This window comes from Tachysurus vachellii, chromosome 7, assembly GCF_030014155.1.
Source record: "Tachysurus vachellii isolate PV-2020 chromosome 7, HZAU_Pvac_v1, whole genome shotgun sequence".
Lineage (NCBI taxonomy): Eukaryota > Metazoa > Chordata > Actinopteri > Siluriformes > Bagridae > Tachysurus > Tachysurus vachellii.
The window spans coordinates 29,963,846-29,981,044 of NC_083466.1; the positions used below are offsets into that span (position 1 = coordinate 29,963,846).

The 17,199-nt window shown below is 39.8% G+C and overlaps 1 protein-coding gene across 3 annotated transcripts in view; it reads left to right on the forward strand.

The window, feature by feature from the left end:
• The window catches only part of LOC132849153 (corticotropin-releasing factor receptor 2), a 67,039-nt gene that overhangs the window by 46,197 nt on the left and 3,643 nt on the right, over nt 1-17,199 (forward strand). For all 3 annotated transcript variants that reach the window (XM_060875381.1, XM_060875382.1, XM_060875383.1), the window contains exons 7-10: nt 1,796-1,856; nt 2,401-2,473; nt 4,214-4,299; nt 14,766-14,901. In XM_060875381.1, the coding sequence (XP_060731364.1) occupies nt 1,796-1,856; nt 2,401-2,473; nt 4,214-4,299; nt 14,766-14,901 (356 nt within the window). The remainder of the gene's footprint in view (nt 1-1,795; nt 1,857-2,400; nt 2,474-4,213; nt 4,300-14,765; nt 14,902-17,199) is intronic.

Below are 17,199 nucleotides of genomic sequence, written 5' to 3' on the forward strand. Positions count from 1 at the left end.
AGCATGAGGATTCAGCCGCGTGTAGATTAGCATCTGATGCAACGCAGACATTGTATATAGACAGCATATCAGGGTGCTGGGAGAAGTGCTCGTGTACACAATCCTTCAAAGCCATGAGACACTAAATGGAGGTTCTGAAATGCTATTGTGTGTGTAGGAGATTTTCCATTCTTTCACTGTGAAGTCTTTACTCACTCTGAACCTGCTACACTTTGTAGCTACTGTGTCTTTACTCCTGTACACTCTAATGATTTATTAGCCTTCTCTCCACTGACCCTCAGGAGGAGGTGGCAGAGTTTTCTTTAGCATTTCATTATAACCATAGCTAATGTTTCATGCCTGCTTACATGTCAGTTAACTTTTTCATCTATCCACTAACATATTCTTTCTATCTAGCACTATCTCATCTTTTATCTATTTAATCTTATGCCACTTGCATATTCCTCATTTACTACTATTTTATTTATATCTATATCTACCACTATCTCATATTTGTATCTACCATTATCTCACATTCCTATCTACCACTATTTCTTCTATCTACTACTATATCATCATTTTCTTTACCATTATTTCATGATTATTTCTACTGCTATCTCTCATCTTTGTCTCTACCTTTATCTATTTCGTCTATCTACCACTATCTCATATTTCTATCTAACCATTTTCTCTATGATTCTCATGTTTCTATATCTTTATATGCCTATAGCTTTAATTGTATAGCTGAGGATAAGCAGATGAAAAAATAAGGTTATGTTATCATGAAGGAAAAGATGCCACTAATAGTGTGACTTCTCACTGCTGATGACTTGAAGAGCTGATGAGCGAGAAATCTCTTTGATGAGGTGCGAGAGCTCTGCATATGTTAATCCCATAGAGCTGTTCGTTATGGACAGAGATCCCCCCATCCTCCTGTCAGGTCCGTCTCACACACACACACCAGTTATATTTTACATGTAAGGATGAACCGAATGAAAACTAAATAAATGTCCCACATACACAAGGCATTAAATCTCTAAACATTCAATTCTAAAATTAATAAATAGAAATGTCCATTTTAAAACAACTCCTGTATAAAACAACCTTTAGCCCATTAAGCTAGCTAGCATGTGAAAAGGTGGCTTCTTTGGTGGATGTGAGCATCCGAGTTGCTAAAAGTCTGCTAGCAGCATCAAGCTAACAAGTTAACAAGCGTTAGCCTAAAATTTCCTACTCTAGATTTTAGCTAGCTAGCCACTAGCTTTTTTGCTTACATTAGACATGTGGGTTGCTGCTTCTTTGTGACGTTAATGATGATATTTAGTTATTTTTAATACCTAACTGTCACTGACTATTCTTTTCACACCACTAGGAGGCGCCCTGTTACTGCCTGACACATAAATAGTAGTGAAGTGTGCTTTTTTGCATGTCTGTTTTAAAAATAATGGCACCCCATGGTAGTCTTGTGAGAGGGTCCTAAGCAGCTGCTTGTACCTCTACGGCAAAGAAACTGCCATGCTAACTAGCAACACAGAGGACAAAATATAAATGAACTTCATCTATCTGCTGTTTTATCATTATACTGTACATATTAGATATCTATGAAGGTAGGCTTGAGTTTCAGTGAAGAAAGAGTATGGTTTATTACCATCTCTGGGGATTAGAGCTGTTCTTCAGGAAGTGTTGAAGTGTGCGTACATGGCTAATAAAGCTAACAGTTATCTAATGTTTAAAGACTGTAGCCTCTGCTGTGCTGGTGAACTAGTTCGTGTTGAGCAGAAACACACTGTAATCTGTTCTTCATATTTTCTTCCAGGTATTCCGTGTCCGATCATCATCGCGTGGGCCGTCGGGAAGCTGTACAACGAAAACGAACAGTGAGTGCACTTCTGTACATCTGAGGATAAACAGATCTCCGCATAAAGAGCTAAATGTTCACTGAAAGAATTCAGTAGGGCTGTGTGTCAGAGACTGAATAAAAAGTCATTGATTTGCTGCTTTCATGTGACATCACACATCTACGCTATTTGCTAGCTTGAACCTGCTGTTTTGCACAAAAAAAAAGTCAACTTTAAAACAATTCCGTGACTATTTATATTGGTATTAGCATTTAATGTTTAATGATGGAACATCTATTTATGGTTATATACTCTGTAAAATAATTGAGTGTGTTTTTTGACTTCCAGCAATAATGTATGTAAAAGTTTGCTACTGAATAGGCTGTTTTAGAGAAAGATTAATGTTATTAATGATCAAATGGGGGGCACGGTGGCTTAGGAGCTTGGCTTGATGTCTAGGAGCTGAAGTGTACTATATAAATGAGAAAATATTATTATATCATTGCTAATAGTTTAACAAAATACTTTCGGGTTTAAAATAATCTGACGTGTTTTATTATTTTTATCTTCACTTCAATCCAAGGTGCTGGTTTGGGAAAGAACCAGGAAAGTACATGGACTACATTTATCAGGGTCCTGTAATTGTTGTTCTGCTGGTGAGTAGCACGGAGCTTTTCATTAGAAATCATTGTAAAAAACTTGCAGGTGAAGCTGCAGCTGCTGCTGATGTGCTGTAATTACGCTCGTGCGGCCGTGAGCGCTCGAGACTAGGCGTGATTATGAGCTCGGTTTGTTCCTCACGCGCATTAACGCTTTCTGCTGAACTCGACGGCGTCTATAGATTTTTCTTTTATCCTCCTGAGAGCGAGTGTGTGTGTATGTGTGAGTGTATGTGTGTGTATTTATGTGATTGTGTGTGTGTGTGTTTGTGTGTGTTTGTGGGAGTGTGTGTTTGTGTGAGTGTGTGTTTGTGTGTATGTGTGTTTATGTGAGTGTGTATGTGTGTGTGTGTTTGTGTGAGTGTGTATGTGTGTGTGTGTGTTTATGTGAGTGTGTGTGTGTTTGTGTGTATGTGTGTTTATGTGAGTGTGTATGTGTGTGTGTGTGTGTGTTTGTGTGTATGTGTGTGTGTGTGTATGTATGTGTGTATGTATGTGTGTATGTATGTGTGTGTATGTGCGTGTGTATGTGTGCGTATGTGTGTGTTTGTGTGTATGTGTGTGTACGTGTGTATGTGCGTGTGTATGTGTGTGTATGTGTGTATGTGTGTGCGTGTGTGTGTGTATGTGTTTACTTTACAGACAAACAGGGAGATGAAGCTGCAGTGAGTCAGTGTGAAGTGTCCAATTATGAAGTCGCACAAAGACGCAGCTATAGAGTGAATTAATGAAACGTGTCACAAATATAAAATAACTTTAATAAGAAGATCTGGTTTATTATTATTGTTGTTGTTTTGTTATTGTTATTGTTATTATTATTATTATTATTAACAACAATGTATATTGTCTCAAAGCAGCTTTACAGAACAGAAACAGAGACAATTAATAATAATAATAATAATAATAATAATAATAATAATAATAATAATATTCATTCGTCTTTTTTTAACACAATTGTAAATAAATTGCAGTGGATTTAAAGCGTTTGAAATGTTTGTCACGTTTATTATTTATGAATAAATATAATCAAATCTCATCGGATAAATCTTTTTATTTCATCTATAGACGAAGGATGTTCACCAATCACCACGTGACATGACGTCATACATCACTACATTGTTTTTTATTTAACTAAATTTAAAACCCAATACAGTAAGTCGTGACATCTCTCACAATCAGCCCTGTCTGTAATTACAATCTCATCTGCAATAAATGATTTATTATGGTGAAAATCTTTCTCTAGACAGATTCCTGGCAGTTAAAGAAATATTTATCATCCTTACAGCGTTAAAAACCGGTTATTTATGCAAATGTGACATGTTTATTGATGAAACCTCATTTGCATAAACACACATCATAATCAAACGGTCTGGTGCTAAAACCTCACATTGGCTCAGTTTACAGAAGGAAAAAAAACTTTTCCAAAATATATTGAGTAATTAAAATATTAGAGGATAGTTAATCCTCTTAACATAATCATATCAATGTTAGATTCTGTTTAAGATCACATTTATTTTCATGCCTCATTTTTTTCCTTGTATTTCAGTATATTTTCTTTTTGTTTGGAACCCAGCAGCGACTGTGGGGATACATCACTTTCATTAGGACTGAAGTGTTTTTATTATATTGGATATATATTTGTAATATTTTAGTATCAACTATATTATAAAATATATCCGAACAAGAGGTTATACTATATGTGTGTGTGTGTGTGTGCGCGTGATATTTCTTCTATAGATAAACTTTGTGTTCCTGTTCAACATTGTGCGCATCCTGATGACGAAGCTGCGAGCCTCCACCACGTCAGAGACCATACAGTACAGGTATGTCATCATCACCGCCCCGTCCTGTAGGAGTCATGTGATGATGTGATCAACACGTTCCCGAGCTTCTTCTCCAGCGTGTTACTTCAGGTTCCATTTATAGCTCTGACACCGGAGACTCATTTCTGCACACGTTACATAATGTCTTAAATTATTACACGTTTTTTTTTTTTTTAAATCTGTTTATTATAACCAAGTATAACACCTGTGAACGAGCTGTTGCTATGGAAACGGTAGCGCATAGATATAAAGCTGCGCTAGTGTCGGAGCTGCTGATCCAGAAAATGAATCAACGTCTTGTGACCAATCAGAATGCAGGATCTGACAGCGCTGAATACTGGCACACTGTCACTTTTTTTGTGTGACCTGTATAACGTCTAGTTTGACACGTGAGCAAGCTCTCTTTTTTTTTTCTTTTGAGGTTTTCTGAATGGTGTGTTTCAGCAATTATGTTAAACACAGCGATTATAATAATGATGACGCTATTATAAATGTTATGCATTTATTATCACATGGAGCATATAGAGACATGTCCGTGAATGTGAGAGAGAGAGAGAGAGCGAGAGAGAGAGAGAGAGAGAGCGCTGGAGTAATCTGACATGATCAATATTAGTAAAGGTCACTTTTGCATGCCTTCTTTTTACGCTTATCTGTGCCACTCTGAGAAAAACAGCACTTCAGCTCTGAATAATAAAGCAGCGCCGCATCTCTGGAGCTCTCGGCCACGTCTCTTTCTCTCCTTCATTTCCTCTGAAACAAAGTGCTTCACGTCAACCTCAGACACACGTGAGCTCCTCTCCCACCGCTGTCTGGTCAGCTTCCATCTCCTTTAATGTTCCACAAACCCAACACTGACCTTTTGTCTTTCTTCCCTTGTGGCATTTCTGAGTTCTGAGAATAACCAAAAAAAGAAATAAATAAATAAATAAACTTCTGAGCTTTGAGGATTGAGATTTGCTTGTGATAATGAGAACGCTGCAGTGACAAGTCCGGACATTTCTCTCCTCTCCTGGTAAATCGAAATGATGTGGCATGTTTTTTTCTTTCTTTCATATTTATAATATTCACAGCTTAAAGTTAAAATGATATAATTAATAGCAGATAGAAAATAGAAATTGTTAGTGTTTGAACAGCCAATAGCATTTAAGCTTGACCACGCCCCCATTCTGACTCAACACACCTGACATTGGCTTATGCCCCTTTTCCACCAAGGCAGTTTGAGTGCTGGTTTGGAGCCTAATTTAAAACCAGTGCTTTCTTTTTCGACACCCAAAGCACCGGCTCTCAACCAGGAAAAGTAATTCTTAATTAGCACCAAAATTGCTGGTCTAGACTTCAGGACCACTTGCGTCAAGGGCTGTGGGCGGGGCTACTGTGACCAACAAGACAAAAGAGAACGTTGTTAGCGCCATTTCAAAATCATTTTAAATCAGGATTCGTCACGTTTGGATGCCAATGTAGGTTCGCAAAGCCATGAGCATTAACAGTAAAGCAACATCCACCCATTGTTGTTGTGTTTGTGTTTGCTGTATAACGTTGTATACAGTGACGTAACACTCGGCTCTGTGATGCCCATGGAAAGGCAAACTGGTGCTTAGAAGGATCACCTTCGAACCAGCACTTTGAACCAACACCTGGTTCTTTTTGGTGGAAAGGGGGCTTTAGTAACTTATATAGAGAAGAGTGAAGAGTTTAGACCCAGAGGATTTCTCTCTCACTCTCACTCATTCTCTCACTCACTCACTCACTCACTCTCTCACTCACTCACTCACTCACTCACTCACTCACTCTCTTATCTCTCACAACTGGTGCTTAGAAGGATCACCTTCGAACCAGCACTTTGAACCAACACCTGGTTCTTTTTGGTGGAAAGGGGGCTTTAGTAACTTATATAGAGAAGAGTGAAGAGTTTAGACCCAGAGGATTTCTCTCTCACTCTCACTCATTCTCTCACTCACTCACTCACTCACTCTCTCACTCACTCACTCACTCACTCACTCACTCACTCTCTTATTCTCTCACTGCTCACTCACTCACTCTCTCACTCACTCACTCACTCACTCTCTTATTCTCTCACTACTTACTCACGCACTCACTCACTCACTCACTCACTCACTCACTCTCTTATTCTCTCACTACTCACTCACTCACTCTCTTATTCTCTCACTACTCACTCACTCACTCTCTTATTCTCTCACTACTCACTCACTCACTCTCTTATTCTCTCTCTCACTCACTCACTCACTCACTCACTCACTCACTCACTCACTCACTCACTCACTCACTCACTCAGGCCTGTCAACTTTAACCAGGATTTTAATTTTAGATGATGGATGAGACACTGTGTGTGTGTGTGTGTGTGTGTGTGTGTGTGTGTGTGTGTGTGTTCGAGTGTGTGTGTGTATGAAATTCTCCACCAGTCAGTGAGAAGTCACGAATCCTTCACCATCTCCCACATGAATAAACTCAACATTTATTTTCAGTCTGAAACAGTGTGTGGGTGTGTGTATGTGTATAGATGTAACAGTCTGCTGCTGTAGAGTAAGACACGCCCCCAGGGGTGGGGCATATGTTAGTTGTATGGATATGAGACGAGTACAGGATCGTTATTGATAAAACACACTGCTGTATAAGTGTTTATAAAATCCTGAACTCCTTTGGGTTCTGTTTCATGGCTACAGCGTAACTCACACAGCACTTAGCATGCTATCTACACTGAAGATAATAATCTCATTTCCTGCCCAATCCTCTGCTTATTGAAAACCGAGCGTTAAATTTCTCCACAGCTTTCATCAGCTGTAGCATGTCTGAGTGCTGGATCCTTCTGAGGAATATTATTCCATCATATTAACAGGAATGGGAATGATTATTATTATCAGAGGACAGGTCTGTCTGTCTGTCTGTCTGTGTGGGATTATTCTTCCTGTCAACTCTAATGACATCTAATCTACAGTGCTGAAGCTGATGAATGAAATCAGGAAGTGCTTTGTTTCTGCACCTCACTGATGAACACCTCACAACTGCAGCTGGTCCTCAGAATTCACTGCTGTTTTTCACTGTTAGTATTTACAGTGAGATTTCTAAAGTACGTTGTGTGTATGCTACGTTTATGTACACTACATTTATATACACTACACTTATATACACTACTTTTATATACACTACACTACATTTACACTACACTACATTTATATACACTACATTTATATACACTACTTTTATATACACTACATTTATATACAGTACACTACTTTTATATACACTACATTTATGAACACTACTTTTATATACACTACATTTATATACACTACATTTATGTACACTACTTTTATATACACTACTTTTATATACACTACATTTATATACACTACATTTATATACACTACTTTTATATACACTTAATTTATATATACTACATTTATATACACTTCATTTATATAGACTACACTAGATTTATGTACACTACATTTATGTTCACTACTTTTATATACACTATATTTATATACACTACTTTTATATACGCTTCATTTATATATACTACATTTATATACACTTCATTTATATAGACTACACTAGATTTATGTACACTACATTTATGTTCACTACTTTTATATACACTTCATTTATATACACTACATTTATATACACTACACTACATTTATGTACACTACTTTTATATACACTATGTATATACTTATTTACACTAAACTAGATTTATATAGACTACATTTATATGAACTTCATTTAAATACACTACATTTATATACACTACATTTATATACAGATTTATATGTGCTAGTTTATAGAAATGTAAATAAATGTGGTGTATATAAAAGTATGAATATTAATGTGGTGTATATAAAAGTGATGAATATTAATGTGGTGTAAATAAAAGTGATGAATATTAATGTGGTGTATATAAAAGCAGACTAAAGGAACTTTCAGGACCTGGTGGGATTTTTCTGGCTCGTGAGCGATTTCCTGATTCCAGACGCCCTCCTCTTGGAATGGTGTCCTGAATGGGATCCAGCGCTGGGAGAAATCATGCATGCTCGTTGCCAAAAGCATACGGTGCTGTTCAACAGGAAGCGTCTGATTGGTTCGGCTTCCCTCTGGCATCGCTGAGCCTCGTCACGTCTGCGCTGTGGGAAAACATAATCAGCGAGTCACCTGGATACACGACTCTCCTCCCGCTCAGACAGAACACACTCACACACCGCACCACAGCCTTTCAGAGACATTCAGCTGTTACATTAGGTTTATCTACAAACCTGCGCTTCATATAGAGGATCTGCACCAACAGAATGGACCAGTAGCACAACAAGACTGGGATCCTCTCACGCAAACAACCCTGAAGCTTCAAGAACAATGAATACAGCAATGAAGAATATACAAGCCATAACCACTGTGTGTGTGTGTGTGTGTGTGTGTGTGTGTGTGTGTGTGTGTGTGTGTGTGAGTTAATCAACACTATTTGACCAATCAGAATCCAGAACTCAACACAGTGTGTTCCTTTTCCTTGTCATGCCTTGATTTGGATGATGTTTCGTCTCTCTCTAGATTTCCTAGATGTGTAGAACCTTCAGACTTTCCTAAACTTCTTTAACGATAATGTCGGGATTAATATCCCGGGCAAACATTCTTGGAAGTTTTAGCGATGTTTTGTTGTTGACTTCTAATTGCATCGTTTCAGACACCCTCAGTACTCAGGCTTTGCTAAAGACTTGACGCAGCTCCATTATTCATGTAGTTGTTGCTCAGCATGATAAAAAAACAAAACAATAAACAGCTCCTCGGTTTGCTCTGTATCCCACAGAAACCGTCAATAACCTGAATGAACCGCACAACCTCATAGCCTCCTGCTTCCTAGAAGAATAATGCACAGAGTCTAGAATCTATCAGCACTTCTCTGTATATTCTCTAAAGTAAGGCATAATTATAGCTTAGTGACAAGCGTCGTACTCACCGCCAGCGCTCTGTGACAGAAAATCAGGGCTTCAGAGCTTTATCTGCACTGATACTACAGAATATCTACAAACACAGTACCACCTATAAACAGTGGTTTGGACACTTGACGTTCTTCTTATTTACCAAGACGTTGTTATGATATTCTGATATCCTTCTCCTTCTCTTTACTTCTTTCTACCCTTCTTTATCTGTAAAGTCTGGGTTTGGCTTAACTTAAAGTTTTAAATTCCTTTTTTGCTGTTTATACTTGGGGAATGCCTCAGGGTTCAGCTCTTAGCTCCCTTTTCTTTTATTTCTCCAGTACTTTAATCTAATGATCATGAAGGAGTCACACAGCAGGGTGTAAAGGCTGATGGAAAATCTTTAATAGTAACAATTATAATGTCAGGCAGCACAGAAATGTGAGGCCAAAACAGGCAAAGGTCAGGTGATGAGTTAACAGAACCAAAACTTAACATTGTTAACGTGAAAAACTGAGACATTAATCAACCAGCAGAGATGAATCAGGACTCATTAAGGCATCAAGGAGAAACGATCCAGGGCTGACATGAGACAGAAATACAACAGTTATACTATAATAATTAACACACACACACACACATTACTTTTAAGACCTCAACAGTTCATCAATACAAGATTTCAGCCAGCTAAATAATATTACTGCTATATATCTACACTAAATTTATATTGTAAAGTGTTGCATTTTATTCTTAGTTGGTCCTGAGTAGTCCTCAGTGTTTAATACACAGGTTTAACGGTCAGTAATATCCTCGTAATTTAAAAAGATTTCTGGTGTTTTGTATAATTTTTCGGGGGGCACGGTGGCTTAGTGGTTAGCACGTTCGCCTCACACCTCCAGGGTTGGGGGTTCGATTCTCGCCTCCGCCTTGTGTGTGTGGAGTTTGCATGTTCTCTCCGTCCCACGGGGGTTTCTGCCGGGTACTCCGGTTTCCTCCCCCGGTCCAAAGACATGCATGGTAGGTTGATTGGCATCTCTGGAAAATTGTCCGTAGTGTGTGATTGCGTGAGTGAATGAGAGTGTGTGTGTGTGCCCTGCTATGAGTTGGCACTCCGTCCAGGGTGTATCCTGCCTTGATGCCGATGACGCCTGAGATAGGCACTCTACTTTGGAGCTGATCAGATGTGTAAATCAATCAAAATGCAAAAATTCCTGCTGTTTTTTACACAAATACATAAATTACTGTTAGCTAACTAACCTTTCAGACTGAGGTGGGCAGAGTTAAGGACATTCTGGGTGTGTCTATGCAATGACTGGCAAGATAGAAGCATTCTCCATTTAATCCACTCGTCCTGACGCCATGACTTCAATAATCATCTGTTCATCATATAAACATGACTACTGCACCTTTAACTGGAGTTACTGCAGCTTGTAGCTCAGATTTATTCAATTCTACCTCCTATACGTTTGACACCAGCGATATCCAGTCAGTGTGTTTAATTTTTAACGTCCCCGAGGTGCACAGGGAGAGATTCATAGTGGAACAGATTGATTTGTGGCTCTCAGTACTGGTGTGTGGTGTCAGACGTCAGCTACCTGAATCCAGATGTTGATTATGTGAGTTTACCTGTGATAAACCGCCGCTCCTCCTGAGAAACACTACTCCATTTCATTAGTGGGACTTATTATTTCTCTGTCCCCCGGGGCAGCTGCAGATGGATTGCTGTTATTGTTATTCTGCTAACTGCAGGGTTTTATTTCAACGTCCTGTTTTGTAGCACAGCCCTGTTGAGTTCTGCAATCTGATTGGTCAGAAGGTGTGGATTAATTCTTTACACCAGGAGCTCTGACTGTGGTGCAGCTTTATATCATTGCAGTTGTTCTGAGATGGTAGCGTTGCTACAGCAACAGCTCATAATCTACCTCCACCATGTCACTTATTTTACAATAACAGCAACACACACACACACACACACACACACACACACAGACACAGATTTATTAGAATATTCTATATTTAACTCTCACCTATTTCTCTCACTTTTCATGCCTCACTACAGAGGTACAAATAATTATCTCAGGTTTATTGTTATATCATCTGAAAACATGCACAAACACACACACACACGCACACACACACTGCTCTTTTGTCGTGCCTGCAGTTTATTTTTTTTTAAATGTCATGGAAGTTTTTCTTCACTCCAGGGTGAAAGATTTTGGAGCACAGCACTTTAGTTGAAGAGAAAGCTTCTTGTGTTCATATGGCACGGGGTTCGTGTCAAGTGAGTCGAGTGTGGAGGTGTAAAACCTGAAACCGTGCTGTAGAGTAAGAATACAGAACCTTGTGTGAACAGGACATGAGGACTGAGGATGATGATGATAATGATAATAATAATAATAATAATAAGATCTGCAAGTTGGGGGCACGGTGGCTTAGTGGTTAGCACGTTCGCCACACCTCCAGGGTTGGGGGTTCGATTCCCGCCTCCACCTTGTGTGTGTGGAGTTTGCATGTTCTCCCCGTGCCTCGGGGGTTTCCTCCGGGTACTCCGGTTTCCTCCCCCGGTCCAAAGACGTGCATGGTAGGTTGATTGGTATCTCTGGAAAATTGTCCGTAGTGTGTGATTGTGTGAGTGAATGAGAGTGTGTGTGTGTGATGCCCGATGACGCCTGAGATAGGCACAGGCTCCCCGTGACCCGAGGTAGTTCGGATAAGCGGTAGAAGATGAGTGAGTGAAAGCTGCAAGTAGCGATTTCTGGGGCCAAGCACCCTGACTCACTGTCTTACTGACCAGTGTGTCCAGTAGGTGGTGCTAGCATGGGAATGTGTTGTATAGCTTCAGATCATGGTCCATAAGATGCCTACTAAGTTGTGTGTCAGTGTGTAAAGTTGGTGCTGAGATACAGCCTCACTTCCTGTTTGGTGGCTTCGCTGTCAGTTCATTGGTCCATTCTGGGCAAAGTGTTAGGAGTAATATATTCTTCTGATAATTTATGTTCATGTTGAGCTGAAGACGACGTGTAACAACTGTGGCTAGGACAGAATTTTTATGTCTTTAAGTAAGCAGATGTTGGTGTTTACTCTGTTTGGAAATGAGTAAAATGGAATAGCAGCAGTTTCATCTTGACCTGCTCTTGTTAAATGAGTATAGAGAAAATAAAGTTGGGAAGAAAGCAGCAGATGCTGTGAGTCACTTTAGGAGTGTGAGCGGAAGCTTATAGATCACGGCGCCATGTGCAGTGTCTTAGGTTTATTATTTGTTAAAACTCATATGTTAATGACTTTCTGAATGCAGAACACCTGATTCCACTCGTTAGTTAATTATCTATCCATCCGCAGGTAATTACTGCCATTTCTGAACCCTTTATAGGAGTCAGGTGTGTGGGAGTGTGAAGCTTGCTGAAGCGTGCCGCAAAGAGATGCACAACAGCTGGACGAGACAGATGTGATGTGACAAGTTCAAAGGTCCAGGTATAAATGTGAAGCTGGACGTAAAAATAAATTGGCTAGCCTGAGCACCACGCCATGTTCGTTATTTGCACTAATGTGAAATTGTGGTCCGGAAAAAGTTCTGGAATAGACACATTTTCCTCTCAGTACTGCGCTAGTTTGCAAAGATCACTTTATTTTCGCTATTAACTACATGCAGCAAACTGAATTAGCTTTCAGGTGTAAGAGGGCGTGTGTCTACATGAGGTTTCGTCCGTGTCTGGGAAATGATTTGATTGGAGATTGAAGAGGAAGCCAAGGGAAAGTGTAAGCTGTTCCTGTCTCTCAGCTCGCAGAGCAGTTCTCTCATCCACCCACTCGCTGAGCCGCCGAGCCACGAGAGCTGGGGCAATTAGTGTCTACCTGTCATGCGTGGGTCCTGTTGAACATGTGCCTTCCTTATTGTTTTGATCACCGTGGTGTTGAATTTCTGCTGCCAGGGTGGACATCGTCACAACCTTCGTGCCATCATACAGCCATCGAACTCCTGTCAGATTCAAATGAATTTAAAAACAGTTCTAAAGTGCTAACAAATTCTGTTTACAGTAAAACTTAAAGGTGGTCTTCATAAGGTTACAGCACTGTATTCACACCCCTTTAAACATTTCCACATGTTCTAGTGTAATATCCTGGAAGTGCTCATTGCTCTGAGTGCACTAGTCCACAGTGAAGCATGGTGGTGGTAAAATCATGTTACAGTAACAGTTACCCTTGGCCTCATATTTGCCTCTCTGACTAATCCCCTTTTATCCACTGTGTCAGAGTTACAGTATGGCATTTTCTTTCTTTTTTTTTTTTGCTAATCAGTTAAAGTTAATTCAGCTGTTAAATATAGCCAGCTTGCTAAACTGACCTAAAACACCATCTATGTAGTCTCAGCCGCAAACTCCACCCACAGAGGAGAGATATGATCTCTGGTTCTCCACACAAACCTTTTTACTGCACAATCTAGTCATGGAATTAAAAAGAATACCAGGACGTCCCTCTACACGTCTGTGATTGGCTGTTTAAAATGACCATTTAATGTAAAGTAGAGGTTTGGAGCTTGGCGTCACACCAGCGTGTCTGAGAGGTCGACTGTGTCAATCTTCAGAAACACTTTGATTTACTGAGTGACTTTCCTACACTGTGGTTTTATTCATCAGCAGTAAGACATGAATAACCCCATTGTCATGATGAGATCTGTCAAAAAATACAGAACCTAGTGGTGCTACAGCCATGAGGCACACATCAGTGTTATTAATACAACACAGCTTCTTAATATCACTTACAATTCTGCTGGAGCCTTGTTTTGTTTTCCACTCCTCTATCTGTGTATCTGTGTATCCATCCACTCCTCTATCTGTGTATCCATCCACTCCTCTATCTGTGTATCCATCCACTCCTCTATCTGTGTATCCATCCACTCCTCTATCTGTGGATCCCTCAGTTAACAGAACATTACTTGGTTCATCAAATCCATGACATTAAGAATGTATGACATCTAACAATGCACTCATCCATGCATCCATTTAGTAATCTGTCTAGGATAGGTGTATTTATCCTTCGAACTATCAGTCCATCCATCTATCCATCCACTCATCCATTCATGCATTTATCCATTAACAGAACATTAGTACTTAATTATTAGAAATTACTAAGAATTTAGAATTTATTCTTCTTGAAATATTTCATTAGCATCTATTCACCCATCTATTCACCCATCTATTCATCCATCCATCCATCCATCCATCCATCCATCCATCCATCCATCCAACAAGCCCATCATTCTGTCAATCCATAAAGCTACCCAGCCGTCAATCTTTTCATCCATTCATCCATCCATTCATCTACAGTACCATTCTGTTCATCCATGCACTTATCTATGAAGAGAAACCTTGTTCTTCTGCTTCTTCAGGACATTGTTGTTCATCAGTTAATGATGAAGACTGAAGTATCTGATGTTATCACATGGAGCGTTTCTCATTAAGTCTAATGCTGGTTATTAAAATGTTGTGTGTCAGATTGACAGCTAAACTAATGAATTTCTCTTTCTCTTTTTCTCTTTAGGAAAGCGGTGAAGGCCACGCTGGTGCTGCTTCCTCTGCTCGGCATCACATACATGCTGTTCTTTGTGAATCCGGGGGATGATGACATCTCACAGATCGTCTTTATTTATTTCAATTCTTTCCTGCAGTCCTTTCAGGTATGATGCATTGTGTGTGTGTGTGTGTCTGTGTGTGTGTGTGTGTGCATCCACAGAATACATACAGTATACATCAGTCTTGATCTCCATGTCACTGCTGGGTTTAGAAATAATTCCTCTACCAAATATCTTCAGCAAACAGCCAATCAGAAGCTGACAGCATTACTGAAGACTAGAGGGCGATTACGTATTCCACGCCTCTACGGTTGCCAGATATTTATTGAGTAGAAGTGTCGAAGATGTTTCTAGAGTCTAGACGTTCACCTTTACGATTATTTGATGTGATGTAAGATGAAAAAGGAGACAGTTTAAAAAATGAAAAAGAAAAGAGTAATTTAATGATATATGACTGAGAAGGGGGGTCACGGAGGCTTAGTGGTTAGCACGTTCGCCTCACACCGCCAGGGTTGGGGGTTCGATTCCCACCTCCACCTTGTGTGTGTGGAGTTTGCATGTTCTCCCCGTGCCTCGGGGGTTTCCTCCGGGTACTCCGGTTTCCTCCCCCGGTCCAAAGACATGCATGGTAGGTTGATTGGCATCTCTGGAAAATTGTCCGTAGTGTGTGATTGCGTGAGTGAATGAGAGTGTGTGTGTGTGTGTGCCCTGTGATGGGTTGGCACTCCGTCCAGGGTGTATCCTGCCTTGATGCCCCATGACGCCTGAGATAGGCACAGGCTCCCCGTGACCCGAGGTAGTTCGGATAAGCGGTAGAAGATGAATGAATGAATGAATGAATGAATGACTGAGAAGGTGCCATGTATTGTTAATACATCTAAGAGGAGTGGTACATATATCTCCACATGAATAGTCCTGGTTTTAATCCTTTTTCCTTTCTGAACTTCACATCTGTTCAGTCCATTTCTATTTAAATTATCTTTAGATTGCACTTTATTTATAGACTTAATCACTTGGATAATGGTGGTTTGTACTGTTACAGCACAGAATGAGGGAAAATCACACAGCCTCTGGCAACGTTTCTCAGAGACACGGTTAATGCTGAGAAGGAGAACAAGTGACGATGACAAGAAACATTCAGATCGTAGACATTGTTCCTCATGGGTTCTTTCTAGAGTTTCTGGTGTCTACCACCCCACAACTGACCTGTGTATAAAGAAGGTGTTTGTTTTATTATATTCATGCCTGTGGAACTCAACAGAAGGAAGTTTAACACTGTGTCTGACTTTATTAATAAAGAATGATGAAATATAGGTTGAGGAACCTGAAATGCCCTTTGGACAGAGCACCATGAAGTGGAGTTCACAACATAACGGCCGAGACTGTGTGTGTGTGTTCAGGATCTTCCACTAAAACCATCATGAATGACCTTCTCCTGTTAAATCCATGTGGGAGTTATACAGTTATACAGACGTATTAAATTCTCTGTCTTTCTCCGTGTGAGACTGCAAAAGTCTCCCACACACTGATCCACACACTGATCCACACACTGATCCACACACTGATCCAGTGTACTGCAGGAGACACGGCTGTGTTCACACACAGGGCTTTATTTTCTAGAACAGCAGCTCTGACTGTGACATAAATGAGTAGTTTATACTAATGAGCCATTCGAAAGACATTAGTGTTTCTATAGTAACGACTCTTGTGAACGGATTCAAGAACACGTAATTGTCCATATGGTGAAGTTTTCTGTAAGATTTTTAGGTAACTTTTCAGGACATCTTCAGGACACAGTTTACACACCGATGATGTTTCTCTGGAACTCCACAAGATTTATTTTACCTTCTTAACTTAAGAGGGTGAAAAAAGTGAGCAGTGACAAATGGCTGAGAAAGACAGAGAGAAAGACAGAGAGAAAGACAAAGAGAAAGACAAAGAAAGACAGAGAGAAAGACAGAGAGAAAGACAGAAAGACAAAGAAAGACAGAGAAAGACAAAGAAAGACAGAGAGAAAGACTAAGAAAGAAAGAGAGAAAGACAAAGAAAGAGAGAGAAAGTCAAAGAAAGACAGAGAAAGACAAAGAAAGACAGAGAGAAAGACAGAGAGAAAGACAAAGAAAGACAGAGAAAGACAAAGAAAGACAGAGAGAAAGACTAAGAAAGACAGAGAGAAAGACAAAGAAAGACAGAGAGAAAGACTAAGAAAGACAGAGAAAGACAAAGAAAGACAGAGAGAAAGACAAAGAAAGACAGAGAGAAAGACAGAGAGAAAGACAAAGAAAGACAGAGAGGAAGACAGAGAGAAAGACAAAGAAAGACAGAGAGAAAGACAAAGACAGCAGAGACATGTGGAGAGAAAGACAAAGAATGAGCAAGTCAGGCAGAGATACAGACAGACAT